Genomic DNA, 19,342 nt, shown 5'->3' with positions numbered 1-19,342 from the left:
CACGGCCGCGCTGTGAGGAGAGGGAAAGGGGGGAGGAGGAGGAGGAGGGCACTTTACCTCATACACGGCCCCTGAGCCGCGGCCGCAGCTCAACTGAGAGAGAGGGAGAGAGCTGCGTGCCGGACCCCTGGTGGTAAACTTTGTTTCGCGGACCCCTGGTTTAGTTCTCGCGGACCCCTGGGGGTCCGCGGACCACCGGTTGGGAACCACTGCTTTATAGAGTCAATCCATCTCTTGTTGGGTCTTTCTCTTTTCCTGCTGCCTTCAGCTTTTCCTAGCATGACTCTTGTCTTCTCATAATGTGACCAAAGAATGATAGCCTCAGTTTAGTCATTTTAGCTTCTAGGGTCAGTTCTAGCTTGATTTGATAAAAAAACCCACTGATTTGTTTTTTTGGGGGGCGGTCCAGGGAATCCGTAACACTCTGCTCCAACGCCACATTTCAAAGGAATCTACTTTCTTCCTATCAGCTTCCTTCATTGTCGAGCTTTCACTCCCCATACATAGTAACAGGGAATACTATGACATGAATTAACTTGATCTTGGTTGCCTGTAACAACACATCCTTACACTATTGAATATTTATTGAATAAGAAGTCCATATTGAGATAGGAAAGTTAGAGAGAGTGCTGACTAGCTAGCTATCTGAAGCTGCATTGGCAATGGGGAAACCCCAAAATCCTGTCCTTGTGTGGACGAACGCTTTTTGAACGATAATATACAAAAATATAAAAATATGAACTTTAATGAGAGGAATTTTTTTTATTTTATAAGCTTAAAAACAAAACATAAAATATATCAAAAGCTGAGATTACTACAAAACAACAAGGAATCAAATCATGATTAGCATGGTGTAGTGGTTCAGAGCGGTGGTTTGGAGCGGTGGATGCTGATCTGGAGAACCAGGTTTGATTCCCCACTCCACATGAGTGGCAGAGGCTAATCTGGGGAACTGGATTGGTTTCCCCACACAAAGCCAGCTGGGTGACCTTGGGCTAGTCACAGCTCTGTTAGAGCACTTTCAGTCCCACCTACCTCACAGGGTGTCTATTGCAGGGAGGGGAAGGGAAGGTGATTGTAAGCTGGTTTGATTCTCTCTTAAGTGGTAGAGAAAGTTGGCATATAAAAACCAACTCTTCTTCTTCTGTTACAATTGAGATAGTTATACAATTTTATCAAAGGAAAGGAAAAACATATAGATGTTAAATAATGGCAATTATAAACAATATGTAATATTAAACAGTAATTAATGATAATCTGAATATTTTACCATAATTCATAAAATACTTTGATTTACCAGAATATTTATATTCACCAGTATATTAAAATGAGCTAGAAAACACAGTGTTAATTATTGTATTATATTTCTATTAAAAGTTAATTGTGATTTTATATTCCTAATAGCTATTCCCAGTATTAAAAATTGAATTTCTCCCACCAAATTTGACATATATTCAATCCAGTGTATCAGTTATATTTTTTCAAAATGCGAAGGAATATGAAGTTGGGATTTACTCCCAAGCCAAATTACATACAGGACACAAGCACTGCAATAGTTAAAAACAATCTACTAAGAATCAGATTTACTTTTTTCTATTAGATGCTCCTTGGTATTCAAGTCAGGCCTCACTATAATAATGTAGCATTTCGGAAGGAAGATGCAACCCAGCAAGCCAGCACTGGAGGCCAAGATGGAGAAAACCTGCACAGCTACCATATACTTCCCCTTGGTGCTCAGGTAGGTGGGCACAAAGGACACCCAAACGCTGCAAAAAACCAGCATGCTGAAGGTGATCAGCTTGGCTTCATTGAAGGACCCAGGCAGCTTCCTGGCCAGGAAAGCCACCGTGAACGAAATGGCTGCCAGGAAGCCCATGTAGTCCAGGGCAATATAAAACATGGCGACAGACCCTTCATTGCATTGCAGTGTGATCTGTTCAGCCTGGGAGTGCAGGTCAGACTCTGGGAAGGGAGGGGAGATTCCCAGCCAGACGATGCAGATGCCAAATTGGACAGCAGAACAGGAAATGACGACGGAGTTGGCCAGCCTCTTTCCCAGCCATTTCCTCATCCTGCTCCCTGGCTTGGTGGCCATGAAGGCCACCACCACCGTGGTCGTTTTGGCCAAGACGGAAGAGACAGCAACTGAGAAGATGGTACTGAAGGCGGTTTGTCGCAGAAGGCAGGTGACTTTCCTTGGCTGACCAATAAAAAGAAAGGAGGACAGAAAAGACAGCAGGAGGGAGACAAGGAGAATGTAGGTGAGGTCTCGGTTATTAGCTTTGACTATGGGAGTATCCATGTATTTAATGAAGATTCCTACAATTAGAAGTGTGACTATGGACAAGAACAGGACCAAGAAAATGAGGACAATCCCCAAAGGCTCCTCATAAGACAGAGAAGTAATATGCTTGGGAATGCACTGAGTGTGGTTCTTGTTGGGATGCTTATCTTCTGGGCACTTGGTGCAACGGTCTGCATCTGAAAAGAAGAAGAGTGACTTCAGCATTTCGTACCTCTCATTCATATACACAATAATGAGTACTGAGTACGATTACCCAGAACCTATGCATCAGGGTGAGATTTTTAATAATGTTGATGGAACACAAAGAAATGTCCATTAACCTGAAAGACCATTTTCTTAAACAGAGTTTCTACCCAAAAATTAAAACACAGAGAGAGATTACAAGGTACTGTACCAAAGAAGAAGTACAGAGATTAAAGCAGTAAAGACATATATTTACTGATTTTGAAATTTAACCTCTCCAGAGACCTACTTGATGCAGCTCACGAAGTATACATAATGGAATAAAATGATACAACAGCATAAGATTGATCAATGAGAATACATCAAACTAAAGAAAAGAGAAAGAAAACAGTGCAAGGGGCATGAAAATACTAGAAAATACCTTTCAGCAGCCTCAAGCACCCTTGATAAAGCTGGCCTCAGGTTCAAAGCAGACCATTAAAAACTTGAAAAGACAGAGCTGAGGGCAGTTTGGGAAACTAATCTGGACTTGGAAAGAGTGGTCCCCTAAACAGTCTGCAACAACTGATCAGAGGACCTCATGGAGTGGAGACAACCAATGCATAACTAGACACAAGTGCATAACTAAGTGTCTGAGAAATGGGAGATCTGTTGTCAAAGGACAGTTGCCTAGATATACCTCAGACACAGCATAAGGCTGAGTGTTCCAGTAGACATGCAGAGGTAAGCCAAGGAGACAAGTCATGTCTTATGCATTACACAAGGATGCCACCTTCAGTTTAACAGTCTTGGCATTCCCCCATTATATCTTCACACTAACCCAGTGAAGTAATAACTGGCTCAAAATCTCCCACGTATAAGCTGTGGAAGATTAAAACCAAGGGATATCTGTTTGACTCTCATGGGATCCCAGGAGATTGAAGAGGATTTGAGGGAAATATTACGATGCATACAGTTTCGCACTCCAAGTCTCCAGACAAGCCTGGTTTGCCCTTCAGCAATGACCCTGAGAATTAAGGAACACACTGTTTGGGATTGCACTAACAACCATGAATGCCACTGAGAGCACCCAAGGCCGGTGATGCTGAACTCTTCTCCACACTCACCACCATTTACCTAGGTCTTTTATGCATGGCTTTTTCACTCACCATCACCCCTTTGACAACTTCGGGTATTTGTTTGGATTATGCATGCCGTTTCTGACCATCAGAAGTCACCTTGCTCTCCCCCTGCATTTCCTCGCATTTTGCCCATGTTTTCAGAGACCTGTTTTATCTCAGATTTGAAAATGCGGGGGGGGGGGGAGCGAGGCAACCTCTGATGGTTGGAAATGGCATGCATAATCCAAACAAAGACCCAAAGTCATCGGAGGGGTGACAGCGAGTGAAACAGCCATGCATAAAAGACCCTAGTCGTCTCTCCCTTGAGGACTTTCCACTTAAAATCGAAATAGGAAGAAGGATCCATGGTTACAGATTTTCAGAACAACAGACACAAAATTCCAAACTGATTCTTTGCTCTGCACTCCAAGGGATGTCCCTTTCTCCAATCATCCACCTTCCTGAGTGGAGATGGTTCCTTCTGCACATGGAGAACAGTCGTAGCAGCAAATGGGCTTTCCTTTCAGGACCACTTTCACATGTCCAGGGAGGCAGCCTTTGGTACACCTGGAATAAGGCAGCATCTAAGCATAAAGACAAGGAGCATTATCTGGGGAAATGAGAAGTGTCTCATGTACCAATAATATGATTTATATTTTTAATAAAATGTTTGTTTCAATTAATCATGGCATTCCCTGTGCTTAAAATTAGCCACCTTGACGGCATTGCAAAAACACTGAAATTACATTATTGTTTAATCTATGGTGCTATCAGATTATTATGTTATGGAACCTTAAAAAGACTAAAATGAACGAATGGATTTTTCCCACCTGCTTATACCACCTGGGCCACACAATGGCATCCTGATCAATGGTGAACTTCATATCTCCAGATGCCCGTCTTTCTATACTCCCAACTTTCACGCTCCAGATGGAACCGTTGGGTGATACCACCATGTTCACAATATCTAAGTCAGCTGCCAGGTCCTCATTCTCACCCAAATCCTCTCTATCCATGGAAGTATTGTTAAACTGGAAGTGTCTCAGAAAAGGATGAAGCTAGAATCACAGAAACAGCAGAGGAGTTTTGAACACAGGAAACTGTTACAAACTCATTGTAGCTGTGGTTTTGATCTTAATGTTTTCAATTGTAGTTGTTTAGATCTTGAAAATATATTTCTATTTTAATCTATATAGGGAAGCAAAAATAATTGGCAACAGCATTTTCTCCTCCTTCATTTTATTGTCACAACAAGTGAGGGAAGTAGGGAATTTGCAGACACACAAACTTTTTAGATGCACAAGCTTGATTTTGCACTCAAACAACAAGCTTTCGAAGCAGACACTGGTTCATCATCTTACAAGGATTCAAGGAAAAGGCTGGACTGGAAATGGTCTAGGGCCGATGTTTCCTCCAGGAAAGTCTGCAACTGCTCAGCCACTGCCCGCTCAAGATTCGAGACTTGGTTGTAGTTGGCTATATCTGAAGGCTCAAGAGATGGTTTCTTAAGAAGCTGTGTCACCACTGCCACCTTCAACATTCCTGGGAAGACCCCTGGATCCAGGGGCAGCTTAACAATGTCTTCCAGGGAAGCTTGTATCCTCCTTGCACTGGCCTTCACCAACCAGAACAGGCGTGGATCAAGGAGGCAAGTGGTTGGCCTCACAGCTGACAGAACCATATCTACAACGGTCTGAGAGAGTAATTGAAATTGATTTAAAACAGCACTCAAAGACAGCCAAGGGGCCTCTAGTTCACTCACTGCATTGACGTTAGTGAGGAGGTCCCAGTGGAGTGACAAGACTTTATCCGCAAAAAAAGCTCACAGAGGGCAAAAACGCATGGTCGCTTTATCCTCCTTTAATCCCTGTTTTAGCCAGGATCGAACCCACATTAGGCGAAACGCATGCGTTCGACCCAGGCTGAATCCTGGCTGAAACAGGGATTAAAGGAGGATAAAGTGAACATGTGTTTTTGCCCAAAGCCTCACAGCTAATAGCTGAATTACTAATATTTTGAAAGTCCCCTGGCAGGGTTGTAAGAGATTGAATTACCCTAACCAATTGTGCTGGCACTGCTGGGTGAGAGCTTGCGGATGCAGTGGAGGCTGCAAAGTACCATATTTTTCCGTCTATAAGAGGCCCCCATGTATAAGACGACCCCTATTTTTAAAACGTAAATTAAAGGGAAAAAGGGGTCATCTTATACATGGGGGGCATATTAAGCTCTCTTCCCTTGCCCGTCAACCGACAGGCAGAGAAAGAGAGCCAGAGTGGCCAAAGAATCTTGTCCCCTGGCTGTCGGCGTCCGGCGTTCAAACCGGTCCCCACCCACCCGACCGGGGTGGCAGCGACTGGTTTGAACGTACAATGCCAGATGGCCACGGACAAGCTCTTCCCCTCCCTCTCTTTCTCCGCTGTGGCAGGCATCTTCAGAGGAGTAACACTGAAGAACAGTGTCTCTCAATGTCAATAGGAAGAGTAATATATAGTCAGAAGGGGGTTGGGTTTGAGCTGAGTCATTGTCCTGCAAAAAGTATCAAAGGTAATGTGCTAATCATTGTCCCGTAAGTATCAAGATAATGTGCTAATGAGGGTGTGGTATGTTAATATGGAACCATTGTATCCTGAAGTGATCTGTTAACATGTGGAATCCAAAGCTAATCCGCATGGCTATTGTGGACTGTAGTCTTTGTTAGTCTGGAGGTTTTCAGGACAGAAAGCCAAGCCTTATTCATTCTTAAACTCTCTTCTTTTCTGTTAAAGTTGTGCTGATGTTTATGAATTTCAATGGCTTCTCTGTGCAATCTGACAAAAATCTGTGCAATCTGAAAAAAATAGGAAACCGGGCGGGGCGGTCTTTAAAGGCGTGAAAAAGGGAATGCCGAACCTGCCAAATTTATTCGGCGTTCGCCTGAACTCGCTGAATTCGGCGCATCCTTTTCCCGCCTTTTTTGAGTTCGGTTCCATCCGAACCGGAAACCGCCGAATCAGGGGAAATTCGGCAGTTTTTCAGTTCGGGACAAACTGAATCAACAGCCCTACTTGTAATACAGTTTAATAATCTTGTACTTTTAAGAGGCTGTTGTAGTAATAAATATGGTAATATATGTGAAACTTTTTAAATTCTGTAAATGCTATGTTGAGAGATTGATTGCTGGGAAATCTCATCATATCTAGATACTGGCTACACATATGCCATTCCTTTATTTTGAGTCAAACGATCAATATTTAGTTTAGGGTTGTCCCCTCTGTCTGGCTGTAGCTCTCCAGGGTCTCAGGCAGAGATCTTTCACTTCATCCTGTAAATGATCCTTCTTTCGGGAGACTGCAGGAATTGAACCTGGAACCTTCTGCGTGCAAAACAGATAATCTGCCACTGAGCCACAGCCCCTTCCAGAACTATCATAAATTTCTTCCCAGTAATTTACCCATGCTGAAAATACTGAAAGGCAGCTGAGGCTGATGCCATGCTCACCCAGAAACTTGCAAAATGTTGTCTCTCAATAACCATTGCCAAGAATTTCCCCCCCTTATTTCAGGGGAAATGTATACCTGCCATGGTTGTAATCGATCAGATTCCAGCTTATCGCCATCCATCCTCATTGTCTGCTCAGATCTGGATGAGTATGCAGCATATAAGGCATGTGTCACTGCCTGAATAGAAGTGTAAATATTGTAGGCCCTTGGAGGAAAGTGTTCTTTAAGGACCTCCCATGGCCTGGCCTCCAGCCTCTCTTTTTCTCTGTATCTCAGGTGGCTGCTCACAGACAAAATAGGCGTTGAATAAAAAGAATCATATGCTTTTTCCATAAACTCCTCAATTAGAGGATTAAATGATTCTGGGTGGTGATACAGCATCCCTTTCTTTGTCTGGGTTGTGAAGGAGAAAGATCCAGGTATGATGAGCTCAGAGCGCACCGGATAGATTGTCATGTTCAAGAGGGAGTCCAACATAACAGTTATGATCCAGATTTTATGTACAGCAACTTTGGTGAAGCTTTCAACTACTTTCATGGCAAGTTCAATAAAAAGCAGGGATTGACTATATCCATAGAAAACAAAGACTTTGACTTGGACATGACTAAGAAATGAAAACAGGCGTTGCTTTCTTTCTTCTGACCGAACAGACAAATAAATTCCCCATTCTGAGATGCTCTCTGAGAAGGCAACACAAAGGCTTCTATGGAGCATGAAAGCTGTCATGGTGCTCCTGAACTTTTCCCCAGAGTCACTGTCTTGAACAAAGAGACCAACCCATGTCCATCGGAAATGCAGGAGCAGTTTGACAATTCCCAGGTACTGGGCTACTTCTACAGGAGCCATTTGGTAGAAAAAAGGAAACCGAGTTTTATCCTTAAGAACAGCCAAATGATAACCATGACTGACCTAATTTTAAAAAAAAGAAAAGGTTTGGATTTCTTCATTTTTTAAAAAGTCAACCGATAGCAAAATGTCTCATACACCTTTATGATGATAGACAGGGATTATTTCAGACTATGAACGTGTCTGACAGATCTCACACAGTGTGGGTTACCTTTCTCTGGGGACCTGATGTCCCAACCTCAGAAAGGAGGGGGCAGGTTTTACCCTCGTGAGTCCCCAGTAAGGCCCCAAGGTCTCAAATGCTTATCAGGTCATTGGGCAGGAAAACAAACCCCTAATATACATTTGAAAAAGAATGGAAATCAGATATATACATAAATAACTTTTGCTCAAGTGAGTCTACAAGTGACTCTTCGTAGATTTCCCTACTCCTCTACCCCAACCACCGCTTGACCCACTGACTGATGAATGGAGAGAGACATCCAGACGGGGCCTTGCAATCACGGCATCAATCTGGCTGCTACCCAAGTTCTGGGCTTCTAAAAGAAATGCTCACAAGTTATCTAAGGCCATTTATGCAGGGGAAATTTTCTCTTGGTTTGCCAATCTCTTGGTGCAGTTTTCTAATGCAAGGTTTCAAATCCCTATGCATTTTGCCTTGAAAAACTTCCTGGCATTCAGGGGTAATTTGCTGCATTGAAGAAGTCATGGGCAAAACGTGGATCATCTGAGTCCCCCCCCCCCAAGAAAAAGCTACTCTTTCATTGGTGGATTTGTTCCCATGGAAAATCACCTCACCAGCCCTGCTAGGCCCCGTCATGGTGGCAGGTATTAAAAAAAAACACAGAGGGCTCAGTGCCAACTTTCTCCCTCACCAAATAACTTTTGAAGAAGAGGAAGAAGAGTTGGTTTTTATACCCCACTTTTCTCAACCTTTAAGGAGTCTCAGAGTGGTTTACTAACCCCTTCCCCTCTCTGCAAGAGACACCTGGCGGGCATTAAAAACAACAACAACAGAGGGCTCAGTGCCACCTCCAACTAGTAGGGTTGCCAGGTCCCTCTTCGCAACTGGCGGAAGGTTTTTGGGGTGGAGCCTGAGGAGGGCATGGTTTGGGGAGGGACTTCAATGCCATAGTGCCCAATCGCCAAAGCAGCCATTTTCTCCAGGTGAACTTATCTCTATCGGCTGGAGATCAGTTGTAATAGCGGGAGATCTCCAGCTACTACCTGGAGGGGGGCAACTCTACCAAGTATCTATCGCGAGTACAGCTTGCTTATCAATAGGTCCAAGAACTCTCCACCAGACGGTAGCTGCTACAAAAGTGCTTGTCTTTATTTACAGTGCATCAAATCCAGTATACACTTTACAGTTCTCTCCAGCATAGCCTCCAGCTTGGCATTATACATTTCCACCAACCACCAACACTGAGCCTCAGAGGCTGTGCTCTTATATACATATTGCTTCCCCAGATAATTACCTGGCCACCTGCAGCATTGCATCATGCTGCCAGCCATATCTGGTTGTATCCAGTCCACCATGCTGGTGCAAGTCATTACAAACCCCTTGCATCAGCTAGATTCAGTGGATCTGATCACACTGACAGCTCCTTCTCAACCAGCTGTCCTGTCATAATATTATAGCATGCTTGCATATTCTTGACACTAGCCATAACTCAAACACACTCCACGGGGGGGGGGGGGGAGTCCTCTCACAGTAGCTCAGCCCTCACTGTGAAATTTACCAAATAAAGAGCACCTAGAGTTGCCAGGACCCTCTTTGCCACCTGGAAGTTGGCAACCCTACCTATGCCTGATAGCCCCTTTCAGCAGAGAATTGCACTGCTGTGTAACTGTTCCTCCCTGGTAATGAAAGGGTGTCTCAAATCTTTATGAAGCTCATGTGAACAGTGATCTGTATGTTGGTTCTTGTAGGTTATCCGGGCTGTGTGACCGTGGTCTTGGTATTTTCTTTCCTGACATTTCACCAGCAGCTGTGGCAGGCATCTTCAGAGGAGTAACACTGAGGAGTGTTACTCCTCTGAAGATGCCTGCCACAGCTGCTGGCGAAACATCAGGAAAGAAAATACCAAGACCACTGTCACACAGCCCGGATAACCTACAAGAACCAATAAACTCTGACGGTGAAAGCCTTCGACAGTGATCTGTATGAATAATTAGAGGAAGTAAATCCTCTCTCAAACTGCTCTCCACTCTCCTAAAAGTTCATATCCATCTTTGCAAGAAACATTTTTGTGCCCACCAATGTTGTCTTCTGAGACATTAGCCCCCTCCCCAATTCATACCTGTGGGATTTTGTAGGTGCTCAGCAAACTTGAAACGTCGATGGAGATTTCAGACTCGGACCCTTCAAGAACAGCCAGCAGATTATTCTGTCTGCCACAGTTGTAGTTTGGAATGGCCTCCTGGGCTGAGGGTAGCAGGCTTAGCACAGCGTTATAGGTCACCCTGGGATGGTAAATGTTCTCATACACAGTGTAGCCCAGGGTGATGTTATTAGGTAAGTGCCTGGGGTTCTGGTTGAGCTCCTGAATGGCCAATGAGAAGGACAGGAGGTGCCATTTCAACAATGGTTGCCTGCAACAAAATGTACATGTATTGTCTAGGGATGCCACATATTCTTGGGTCTTGCTGATACCTTCTCTGGTGTGGGGAAAAGCAACTGTCGTGCTTTGCAGAGATGATAATACAGTGAGGTGGGCTGTTTGAGGATTGTGTGAATTTGTGGGAGCCAGGGAGGTTACCTGGGGTGCCAATCCCAGCCCCTGAATAATGCACCACACAATATCAGGTTGTGCAGTAACACAATGCTGGGGTACCTGCACAAATGGAGAATCTTCTTTTTAGAATTGCAGCCAGTGTGGTGTAGTGGTTAAGAGCAGTGGACTCTAATATGGAGAACCCCACTCCTACATATGAAGACTGCTGGGTGACCTTGGGTTAGTCATAGTTCTCTCCAAACTCTCTCAGCCCCACCTACCTCACAAATAGACAGGGAGAAGCTTTTCTCCCTCTCTCATAATACTAGAACGCGGGGTCATCTGCTGAAGCAGGAGGGTGAGCTATTCAAAACAGAGAGGGGTATTCATGGCTACTAGTAAAAATGGATACTAGTCATGATGCATACCTATTCTCTCCAGTACCAGAGGAGCATGCCTATTATGTTAAGAGCTGTGGAACACAGGCAGATGGTGCTGCTGCAGTGATCTTGTTTGTGGGCCTCCTAGAGGCACCTGGTTGGCCACTGTGTGAACAGACTGCTGGACTTGATGGGCCTGGGTCTGATCCAGCAGGGCTTTTCTTTTGTTCTTATGAATCAGACCAAGGCCCATCTAGTTCAACAGTCTGTTCACACAGTGGCCAGCTAGTTGCCTCTAGGAAGCCCACAAACAAGATGACACCATCCTGCCTGTGTTCAGAAGCACCTGTGATAGTGAGCTGATGGAAACCTTTTCTTTCTATTCCAATTCAAGGGCAAGTATTAACCTGTTTATTTCAGAATACTTGCTGGTCAAAGACACTTAGAAGTATTTGCACGGTCAGATGCAGGAGATCAGTTGTAATAGCAGGAGGCAAAGCAGCATGCTGACATGCGTAAATAAGAAAGAACCCAAAACTCGGACCCATCACACATCTGAAAGACTGACTTACCGCTGCCATTTGCCAAAGGGAGGCTCCCTGAAGGTGTGTGAGGGGAGTCTAGCAAGTGCTAAAGTGACAAGTCCAGCGATGAGGTAGTCTCCTGGTCGGAAGTAATTAAAGGGTTCTATTTCATCCATTATCAGAGTCGATGGGCATTTGGCACTCCTCACGTTATAAACTGTAAGAAACAGCATCAGAAGCAGCAGGAGGATCATTCTAGGTTTGTTTGCACCAGTTCCCTCCCTGGAATCTGTTTTCAGAGACTGACAGAAGGAGATGCAATGTTTGCTGATAAGATCAAAGCTGCAGTTTCTTAAGCAGTATTATGTATTTCCTCAGTTTAACCAGATTGCAAAGGGATTATCTCAAGCTTCACAGTAACAGAGTCCTTCCCTTACCACATCTCATTCCCTGAACTCACTGGAACAAGAAGCTTTTATGCACCAGTTTCCAGACCTGCTGCTAGATGTTACTTCATTGTCCTCTAGGTTTTGATGGTTATGTTATTGGTTTGAAAGCTAAACTTTGGAGAAATCCCTCAAGCTTGGGCAAGATGAAGAATAAATCACCATGATTTGTATAATTTCACCAGAAAGTATCTGTGACACCTGGGATCTCTTGTTGGGCTTGTGCACAGATGCAGGGGTGGAGAAAACATGTTTGTGAGAACTTACCAATATGGCTCCACAGTGTGGCTTGGGTCATAGAAAGGGCATATGTGTTTGGCCTAACTATCACTGAAGCAAGGCCTTCAGAATACAGCAGCAGGAAGGGTTGAATCTGTGGCCAGGCCAATGAGAGGCTGGGTTAAAACCAGGAGGTTCATGCCTTACCATGTAGCCACCCTGAGCCCGGTATTAGCCAGGAATTGAGGGCGAGGTATAAATCGAATTAAATAATAATAATGTTCTGTCAGGTCCCCCTTTAGTCGTCCCTTTTCTAGACTGAACTGTTCCAGACTGTTCAGCTTTTCCTCACTGGACAGGTGCTCCTACCCCTTCATCATATCGGCTGCCCTCTCCTTTTTAAAATTTTTGATTTTTCATTGCAACTCTGAAAGAGAAAGAAATAACAATAATAAAAAGGAGTAGCAGCTCCTGACTTATCCAAGGCAGCTTTTGCGTCCATGGGGCCAGGAGCTGGTGAAAGGAGACCCAGGCCAACCGGTGAAAATGGGCAAGGGTGCCATTCCTTACATTAGAAATGTATTTTCTGAATTTTGTTTAGTTAAGTTTGTTTTCTGGATGAAATAATGCATTTTACCCCCAACTGTGACTCGCATTTCACTCCACATGAAATAGCAATAGGAAAACCCACATGCCTCGTTGTCAGGCCTGCTTTCTACTGCTCTCTGCAGCCTGCCAGACTGTGAATGTTTTGGTTTTGATTTTGCCAGGTGCATCTCAAGGCCGAGCCTACTAACTGTCGAATTCCTATTCCAGCGCTATCTTCCGTGGGAACGGCCCCTCGTTAGGAGGGGGGTTGCCATGACTGCCAATGTTATCTCAATGTGACTCATGCTTTCCCATATAGGCCCTGTGCTGTGCTTCTAGTACCCATTCGTGCCTACTTACCTGTTAGCTCTGTAAACCTGTAGGTTTTCTAATAAATCAACTCTCTTTTGGACTACTTGTCTGTGGATGTTGTTTATGGGATTACTACGGGGACAAGTGCTCACATTTAGGCACGAATCCTCTCTAACTTTACCTGCCTGGCTGGAGCCCTGGAGGGATTGCCGGGATCTCGGATCGGAACAGATTACGTGCTCTCCGAGTGAGTTGCCTGGCTGGAACCCCGGAGGGTTCGCCTGAGTCCCGGGTGGGAGCAGGGAGAGTGCTCCCAGGGTAAGGGGTTCCCTGCTGGAGCCTTGGAGGGTCCTGAACATTGGTACCTCCCTTTGGGAACGTTGGAAGAGTTCCCAAATGACCCTACTCTGCTGCGAGACGTTCTTACTGAGGCGCTGCGGACTGATGTGGGGATCAACCGCCTAGTTGGTTCAGTGGCGTCGCCTTACTGAAACGACCCCTTGGAAGTCCGAAGACGCAGATCAAAGTGCCCACCATGACCTCCGGACACTGGACAGGTTGTTGGAGGACGTTCGGCTGGCGCAGGAGGATTTAGCGACCTTGACCTGCTTGTTAGTGGGATTAACGTTACGTGAGGCGCAACAAGAACCGGTGGCAGCCCCAATCCGCCCCGATCCATGATGGGAGCGGAGGAGGTCCCGATGTCTACCGTTCCTGATCCCAACTTGTGCTTGAAGGAGGCACGGGAAGTAGCAGCCCGAACAGCTTTACAGTTTGTGGGAATGACCTCAGCCACGGCCATGGTGGCCGAAATCACAAGGCGATTAGCCCCTGAGTTTGGAGCAGACGCAGCTGCTCTGGCAGTCCGGGTTCAACCGCTGTTGGGCCAAGATTCTTCTGAGCTCCTTCTGCTTTTGGAGGAAGAAGCCCTCCCGATCGTCACAACGGGGATCGCCGTTAAACTCGAGGCCGACCAAGCACTCGCCGATCGGAAGCGAGCCGAAGAACAGGTGCGAGCCGCGGACACTGCTGCAGCTAGGGCGCTGGCCGATCAGAACAAGGCCAAGGAGCAACGTTTGACCACCGCTCGAGGCAGCGCAATGATGGCAACGGATGTGCGTCCCAAAGAGAGCACAGGATTCGAGTTGCTCCCCTCGTTTTTTCTGACCTATAGTCTGCCTCGAGACATGCAACGAGCACGTCGGCTCGCCGGCTGCTTGATTGAGCTGGATTACTCGGATGAGAAGGACTTGTACTGTGAGGAACCCCACTGGGCTACTGGCCTCCGAGTCAGCCAGTCCCGATGCACTGGGGGAACTGGGGACGAAATGCGTCTTTTACAGGGCCAGAACCAGGACTTGACTGATCGTGTGGCCCATCTGTAGGACCAAATGGAGCTCCTACTACGAGAATACGAATGTTTACAGCAAGCTCAAACTCCCCCAGTTCAACAGGTGCCGGGACAGCCAACTCAGCCGGCTCCACGACCACAATTTCCGCCACTGAGACCGCCACTTTTGCCCCCTCCGGGACAACCAGTCCAACCACCTCTAGGACCTCCGGCCCAGCCAGTCCTGGGAGCACCGGTTCTGCCGCTCCCAGGACTACTGCCAGCGCTACCCCCAGCGCTCCCAGGACTACCGCCAGCGCTACCCCCAGCGCCCCCTCTTATGCAGTGGAAGCAACCATGATTAAGGGTGACTTATGATGGCTCAGTTGATGCTTTGCCCTGTTTTCTACACCAAGTGGACAGTTACATGAGGGAACAGGGACAGCACTTCCCCACAGAGGACAGCCGAGTACGATTCGTTGCCTCACTATTGACGGGAAAAGCCGCCGACTGGATGGTTCTCCAATTTGACACTCGGGCCCGATCCATATGCTCACTCAATGATTTTATGTTTGCGTTATGGAGGCATTTGGAGGATTTCTTCCTGGGAGAGAAGGCCAAAGCAGCACTCCTGCAACTCCGACAAGGCTCTACCCCAGTGCGGGAGTTCGCGGATGAGTTCCAACGGCTTGCGAGTAAAATAGTAGACTGGACTGAGGCTACCCGAATACATTATTTCCAGGAAGCCTTGCACCCTGAAATATTGAACTGGGCTTATATGCAACGAGACCCAGACACCTTGGAAGGATGGATTTTACTGGCCGAAGAAGTGGAAAGCTGCCGCCAGTTCATCTCACTGACCCGACATTGGGCCAGGGAGGGGGGCAGTCAAAAACCCCCGCCTAAAGTTGCAACTCCCGTACCGCGGAGAACAGTTCAACCCTCCCAAGAACGCGTGTCTCGGTTTCAGAGGGGAGCCTGTCTCGTTTGCGGCGCCACGGGCCATTTTGCTTCAGCCTGCCCACTTCGTCCGGACCGATCTATTCCTTCCTGACCTGAAGGGCCGCCCCGGAATCGGGGGCGAACCCAACGCAGAGGCACTGTGGCTAACCGTAGCACTGCACCAGGATGAAACGCGCCGTCAGCGCTTCACATTGGAGAGATATCCAGCGAACCTGCACCTGCTGACCCATCGGGGTCCCGGATTACAAGTGCCACGGGAGGGGACAGCTCAGCTTCTTCGGATGAAGACCATAGCTGGGACCCACCTGCTTTGAATCTAGAATCTCCTTTGGATCTGTCAAAAAATGGGCAGGGTCTGCAGTGAGTGGAGCGACACCGTGGACCCTCGCAGCTGTTCCTGCAAAACCCAAGGCTCCTGTAATGGTGAGTGAGATCGAAGGTACTGTGTATGTGGATGTAGTGTTACAACACTACAAAAGGGCCCCCAATTACAAGTCAAAGCACTGATAGATTCCGGGTGTGCCCGCTCCCTAATCAATGAAGCCACTTTCAAAGCGCTCAAAGTCAAATCAGAGACTCTGGCAGCTCCCATTCAATTTGCCCAAATGGATGGCAGTACCTTTAGGGGTGGGCCAGTAGATCGTCGCACTCGTGGAGTGGCGATGGGTGTCGGCCACCATTGGGAGCAAATAAACTTTACCATAGCCCCTATAAAATATGAAGTGGTTTTGGGAATAAACTGGCTCAAGGGGCACAGCCCGTATATTGACTGGGGGGCTGGGACTATTAAGTTCTCTGATCCTAAATGTGACCAACACTGTCACGAGGTAGCTGTTGTACCTCCATCAACTTCGGCTTTAGTCTCAGACACCCCCTCTTCCTCTCCACTACCTGCCGAATATCAGGACTTTGCAGATGTGTTTGATATACAGGAATGTATATCCCCCCCACCGCAGAATTGACTGTGCTATTGAGGTGGTGGGGGATGGGAAACTGCGTAAGAGTAAGATTTACCCCATGAGCGCTGCCGAACGTACAGTGCTACGTGACTTCTTAGACAAAAATTTGGCTCGAGGTTTCATCCAACCATCTACCGCCCCTTCTTCGGCCCCCGCTTTCTTTGAGCGCAAGAAGACAGGTGATTTGCGGTTATGCATCGACTTTCAGAAACTCGATGCAGTCACTCAAACCAATGCCTACCCCATTCCTTTGATCTCGAACATTTTGGGGCAGTTAAAGGAGGGGGACATTTTCACCAAATTGGACTTAGTCGAAGCCTATTATAGAGTCAGGATCCGTGAGGGGGATGAACCTCTCACAGCCTTTTCAAGTTGCTTTGGTATGTTTGAATTCTTAGTGATGCCTTTCGGATTGAAAGGGGCCCCGGGGGTCTTCATGCAATTCATTAATGAAATCCTACATGACTTGTTATTTAAGGGCATGGTAGTTTATTTATTCCAAAACTATGGATGAAGACTTTGCCCTGGTGAGAGAAGTATTACAACGTCTCAGAGACAATCAGCTCTATGCTAAGGTGTCCAAGCTCTATGCTAAGGTGTCCAAGTGCGAGTTTCACCAAAAAAAGTTAACTTTCTTGGGCTATATAATTTCACACCATGGTCTCACCATGGACCCTGAGAAGGTGCAATCGGTAACCAGTTGGGAACCACCCTCAACCCGTAAACAGGTTCAGCAATTTTTAGGGTTTGCCAACTTCTACACAGGGTTCATTCCCAACTTTGCTCAAGTTGCGCCTCCCATCACTGATCTCCTTAAAACTAAGGGAAAAGGCAGTGCAACCACATTGCCTTCGGCTAAAATCAATTGGACCCCCAGTGCCAAACCGCTTTTGATACTCTCAAACGACTGTTTACCTCCGAACCAGTGTTGAAACACCCTGATCCTGAACACGTTTGTAGTCCAGGTTGACGCCTCAGATGTGGCGATGGGGGGTGCGCTTTTACAGCGGGGGAGGGACGGTCTTCTGCATCCATGCGCTTACTTCTCTAAGAAATTTGCGCAATCTCAGCTCAACTGGCCGATCTGGGAAAAGGAAGCGGCTGCTGTCTACCATGCCCTCACAGTATGGAGACAATTTTTGGAAGGTTCTAAAATCCCTTTTGAGGTGTGGAGCAATCACAGGAACCTGGAGGTGCTCACGGGAGCCCGTAAACTGTCCGTGAAACAGTTACGCTGGGCGGACTTCTTTGCCCAATTCCGCTTCGTATTAAAACATGTGCCTGGAAAGCAGAATGTCCTGGCGCATGCTCTTTCCAGACTTCCCCAGTACCCTACCAAGGTTGACCGCCCCACAGAGTCCCTGTTCACTCCTGCTCAGAGGGGTTTGCTGCCCACTCTGGCGGTTCAGACCCGATCACAATCCTAACTCCCGCCACAGTCTTCACATGGGGGGGGAACTCCAAGCCGGACCACTTCGGTCGGCCTGACTGCTCCACCCCCCTCGTCTCCTTCACCGGCTCTGCCTGCACCCGGCCACCCAGGTGATCCAGCCGTCCAACCCCCCTCAGAGACATCAGCTTCCCTTCCCGCAATGAAGCCTGCCAGCGCGGTGCCCACAACGCCGGAGGGGGTGGATTTAACTGACTCCTTTATGAACTCTCTTCGTTCCGGATGCCAAGCCGAACTCTCCGCAAACCCTCCCCGCTTCTCTGATTGAACATGGGGGTTATTGGTACAAAGACTCTAAGCTGTATGTGCCTAAGGGACTGCGAAAGGAGGTTTTGCAGCTAGTCTATGGGGCCAAGACCGCGGGGCACTTTGGATTTCTCAAAACGTTACATTTGCTTCGGAGGCAGTTTTGGTGGGCGGGCATGCGTACTGACGTGGATTCGTTCATCCGCAGTTGCCCAGTTTGCGCTACTGTCAAAAGGTCCCAAGGGAAACCTCTGGATTATTACAACCGTTAGAGACCCCCACTAGACCTTGGGAAGTAATTGCAATGGATTTTATGACTGATCTCCCCCTCATCGAGGGAAAAACTGTACTTTGGGTAATCACTGACCTGTTCTCTAAACAGATGCATCTCGTCCCTTGCGCAGGTATCCCGTCCGCCCCAAAACTGGCCTGCCTCTTTGTGTCACATGTCTTCCGACTGCATTCTTTTCCGCGCAAGGGGATAAGCGACCGCGGAAGTAGCTACGTGGCTAAATTCTGGAAAGCTTTCTTACAATTAGTGGGAGTGGAACAAGGTCTTTCAAGTGCTTTCCATCCCCAAACTGACGGCCAGACGGAACAAGTGAATGCTGTACTAAATGCTACTTATGCTATTGTGTCAACTATCATCAGGATAATTGGGTTGAGTTGTTACCCTTTGCTGAATATGCGTACAATAATGCAGTGCATCAATCCACTGGATATAGCCCCTTTCGGGCCGTATATGGTCAAGACTTTGGACCCATAAGCCATATTGATGTCTCCAGGGTGGAGGGGGGTGAAAGTGTTGCCGATTGGGTACACACGATTCAGACAACCTGGCCTTGGCTGATATGAAACCTGGAGCAGGCTAAACGTAAATACAAGGCTCAAGCCGACAAACATCACTCACCAGGGAAAGACTACGCAGTGGGGGATATGGTTTATTTGTCCACCAAAAATCTATGGTCCAACTGCCCGTGTAACAAACTCACTGCCAAGTACATGGGTCCCTTTCCCATTGCTCGTACCAGTGACTGTGGAACTTTCGCTCCTGAAATCACTCAGACTGATCCATCCTGTGTTTCATGTCAGTTTGCTGAAGCCACATGTGCCTTCCCCCGAGTGGCATCCTGAACCACTCCCTGAGATACCAGTGATGGTGGGGGGGAGGAACATTTTGAGATTGCAAGGATCTTGGACTCGCGTATCCATCATGGTTTCCTCCAATATCTAGTTCGTTGGAAACACTTCAGTTCTGCTCATGATGAGTGGGTACGCGGACGTGATATTTCTGC

At 47.0% G+C, this 19,342-nt stretch overlaps 1 protein-coding gene across 1 annotated transcript; it reads right to left on the bottom strand.

The window, feature by feature from the left end:
• Positions 1 to 1,570: 1,570 nt before the first annotated feature.
• LOC130493360 (vomeronasal type-2 receptor 26-like) lies at positions 1,571 to 2,509 on the bottom strand. The gene has a single exon (XM_056867074.1). The coding sequence runs from the start codon at positions 2,507 to 2,509 to the stop codon at positions 1,571 to 1,573; it is 939 nt and encodes a 312-aa protein (XP_056723052.1).
• Positions 2,510 to 19,342: the final 16,833 nt, after the last annotated feature.

The sequence above is a fragment of the Euleptes europaea genome, chromosome 1 (assembly GCF_029931775.1).
Source record: "Euleptes europaea isolate rEulEur1 chromosome 1, rEulEur1.hap1, whole genome shotgun sequence".
NCBI classification, from domain to species: domain Eukaryota; kingdom Metazoa; phylum Chordata; class Lepidosauria; order Squamata; family Sphaerodactylidae; genus Euleptes; species Euleptes europaea.
The sequence above is the reverse complement of the archived record's forward strand: the minus strand, read 5'-3'. Positions and strand labels throughout refer to the sequence as shown.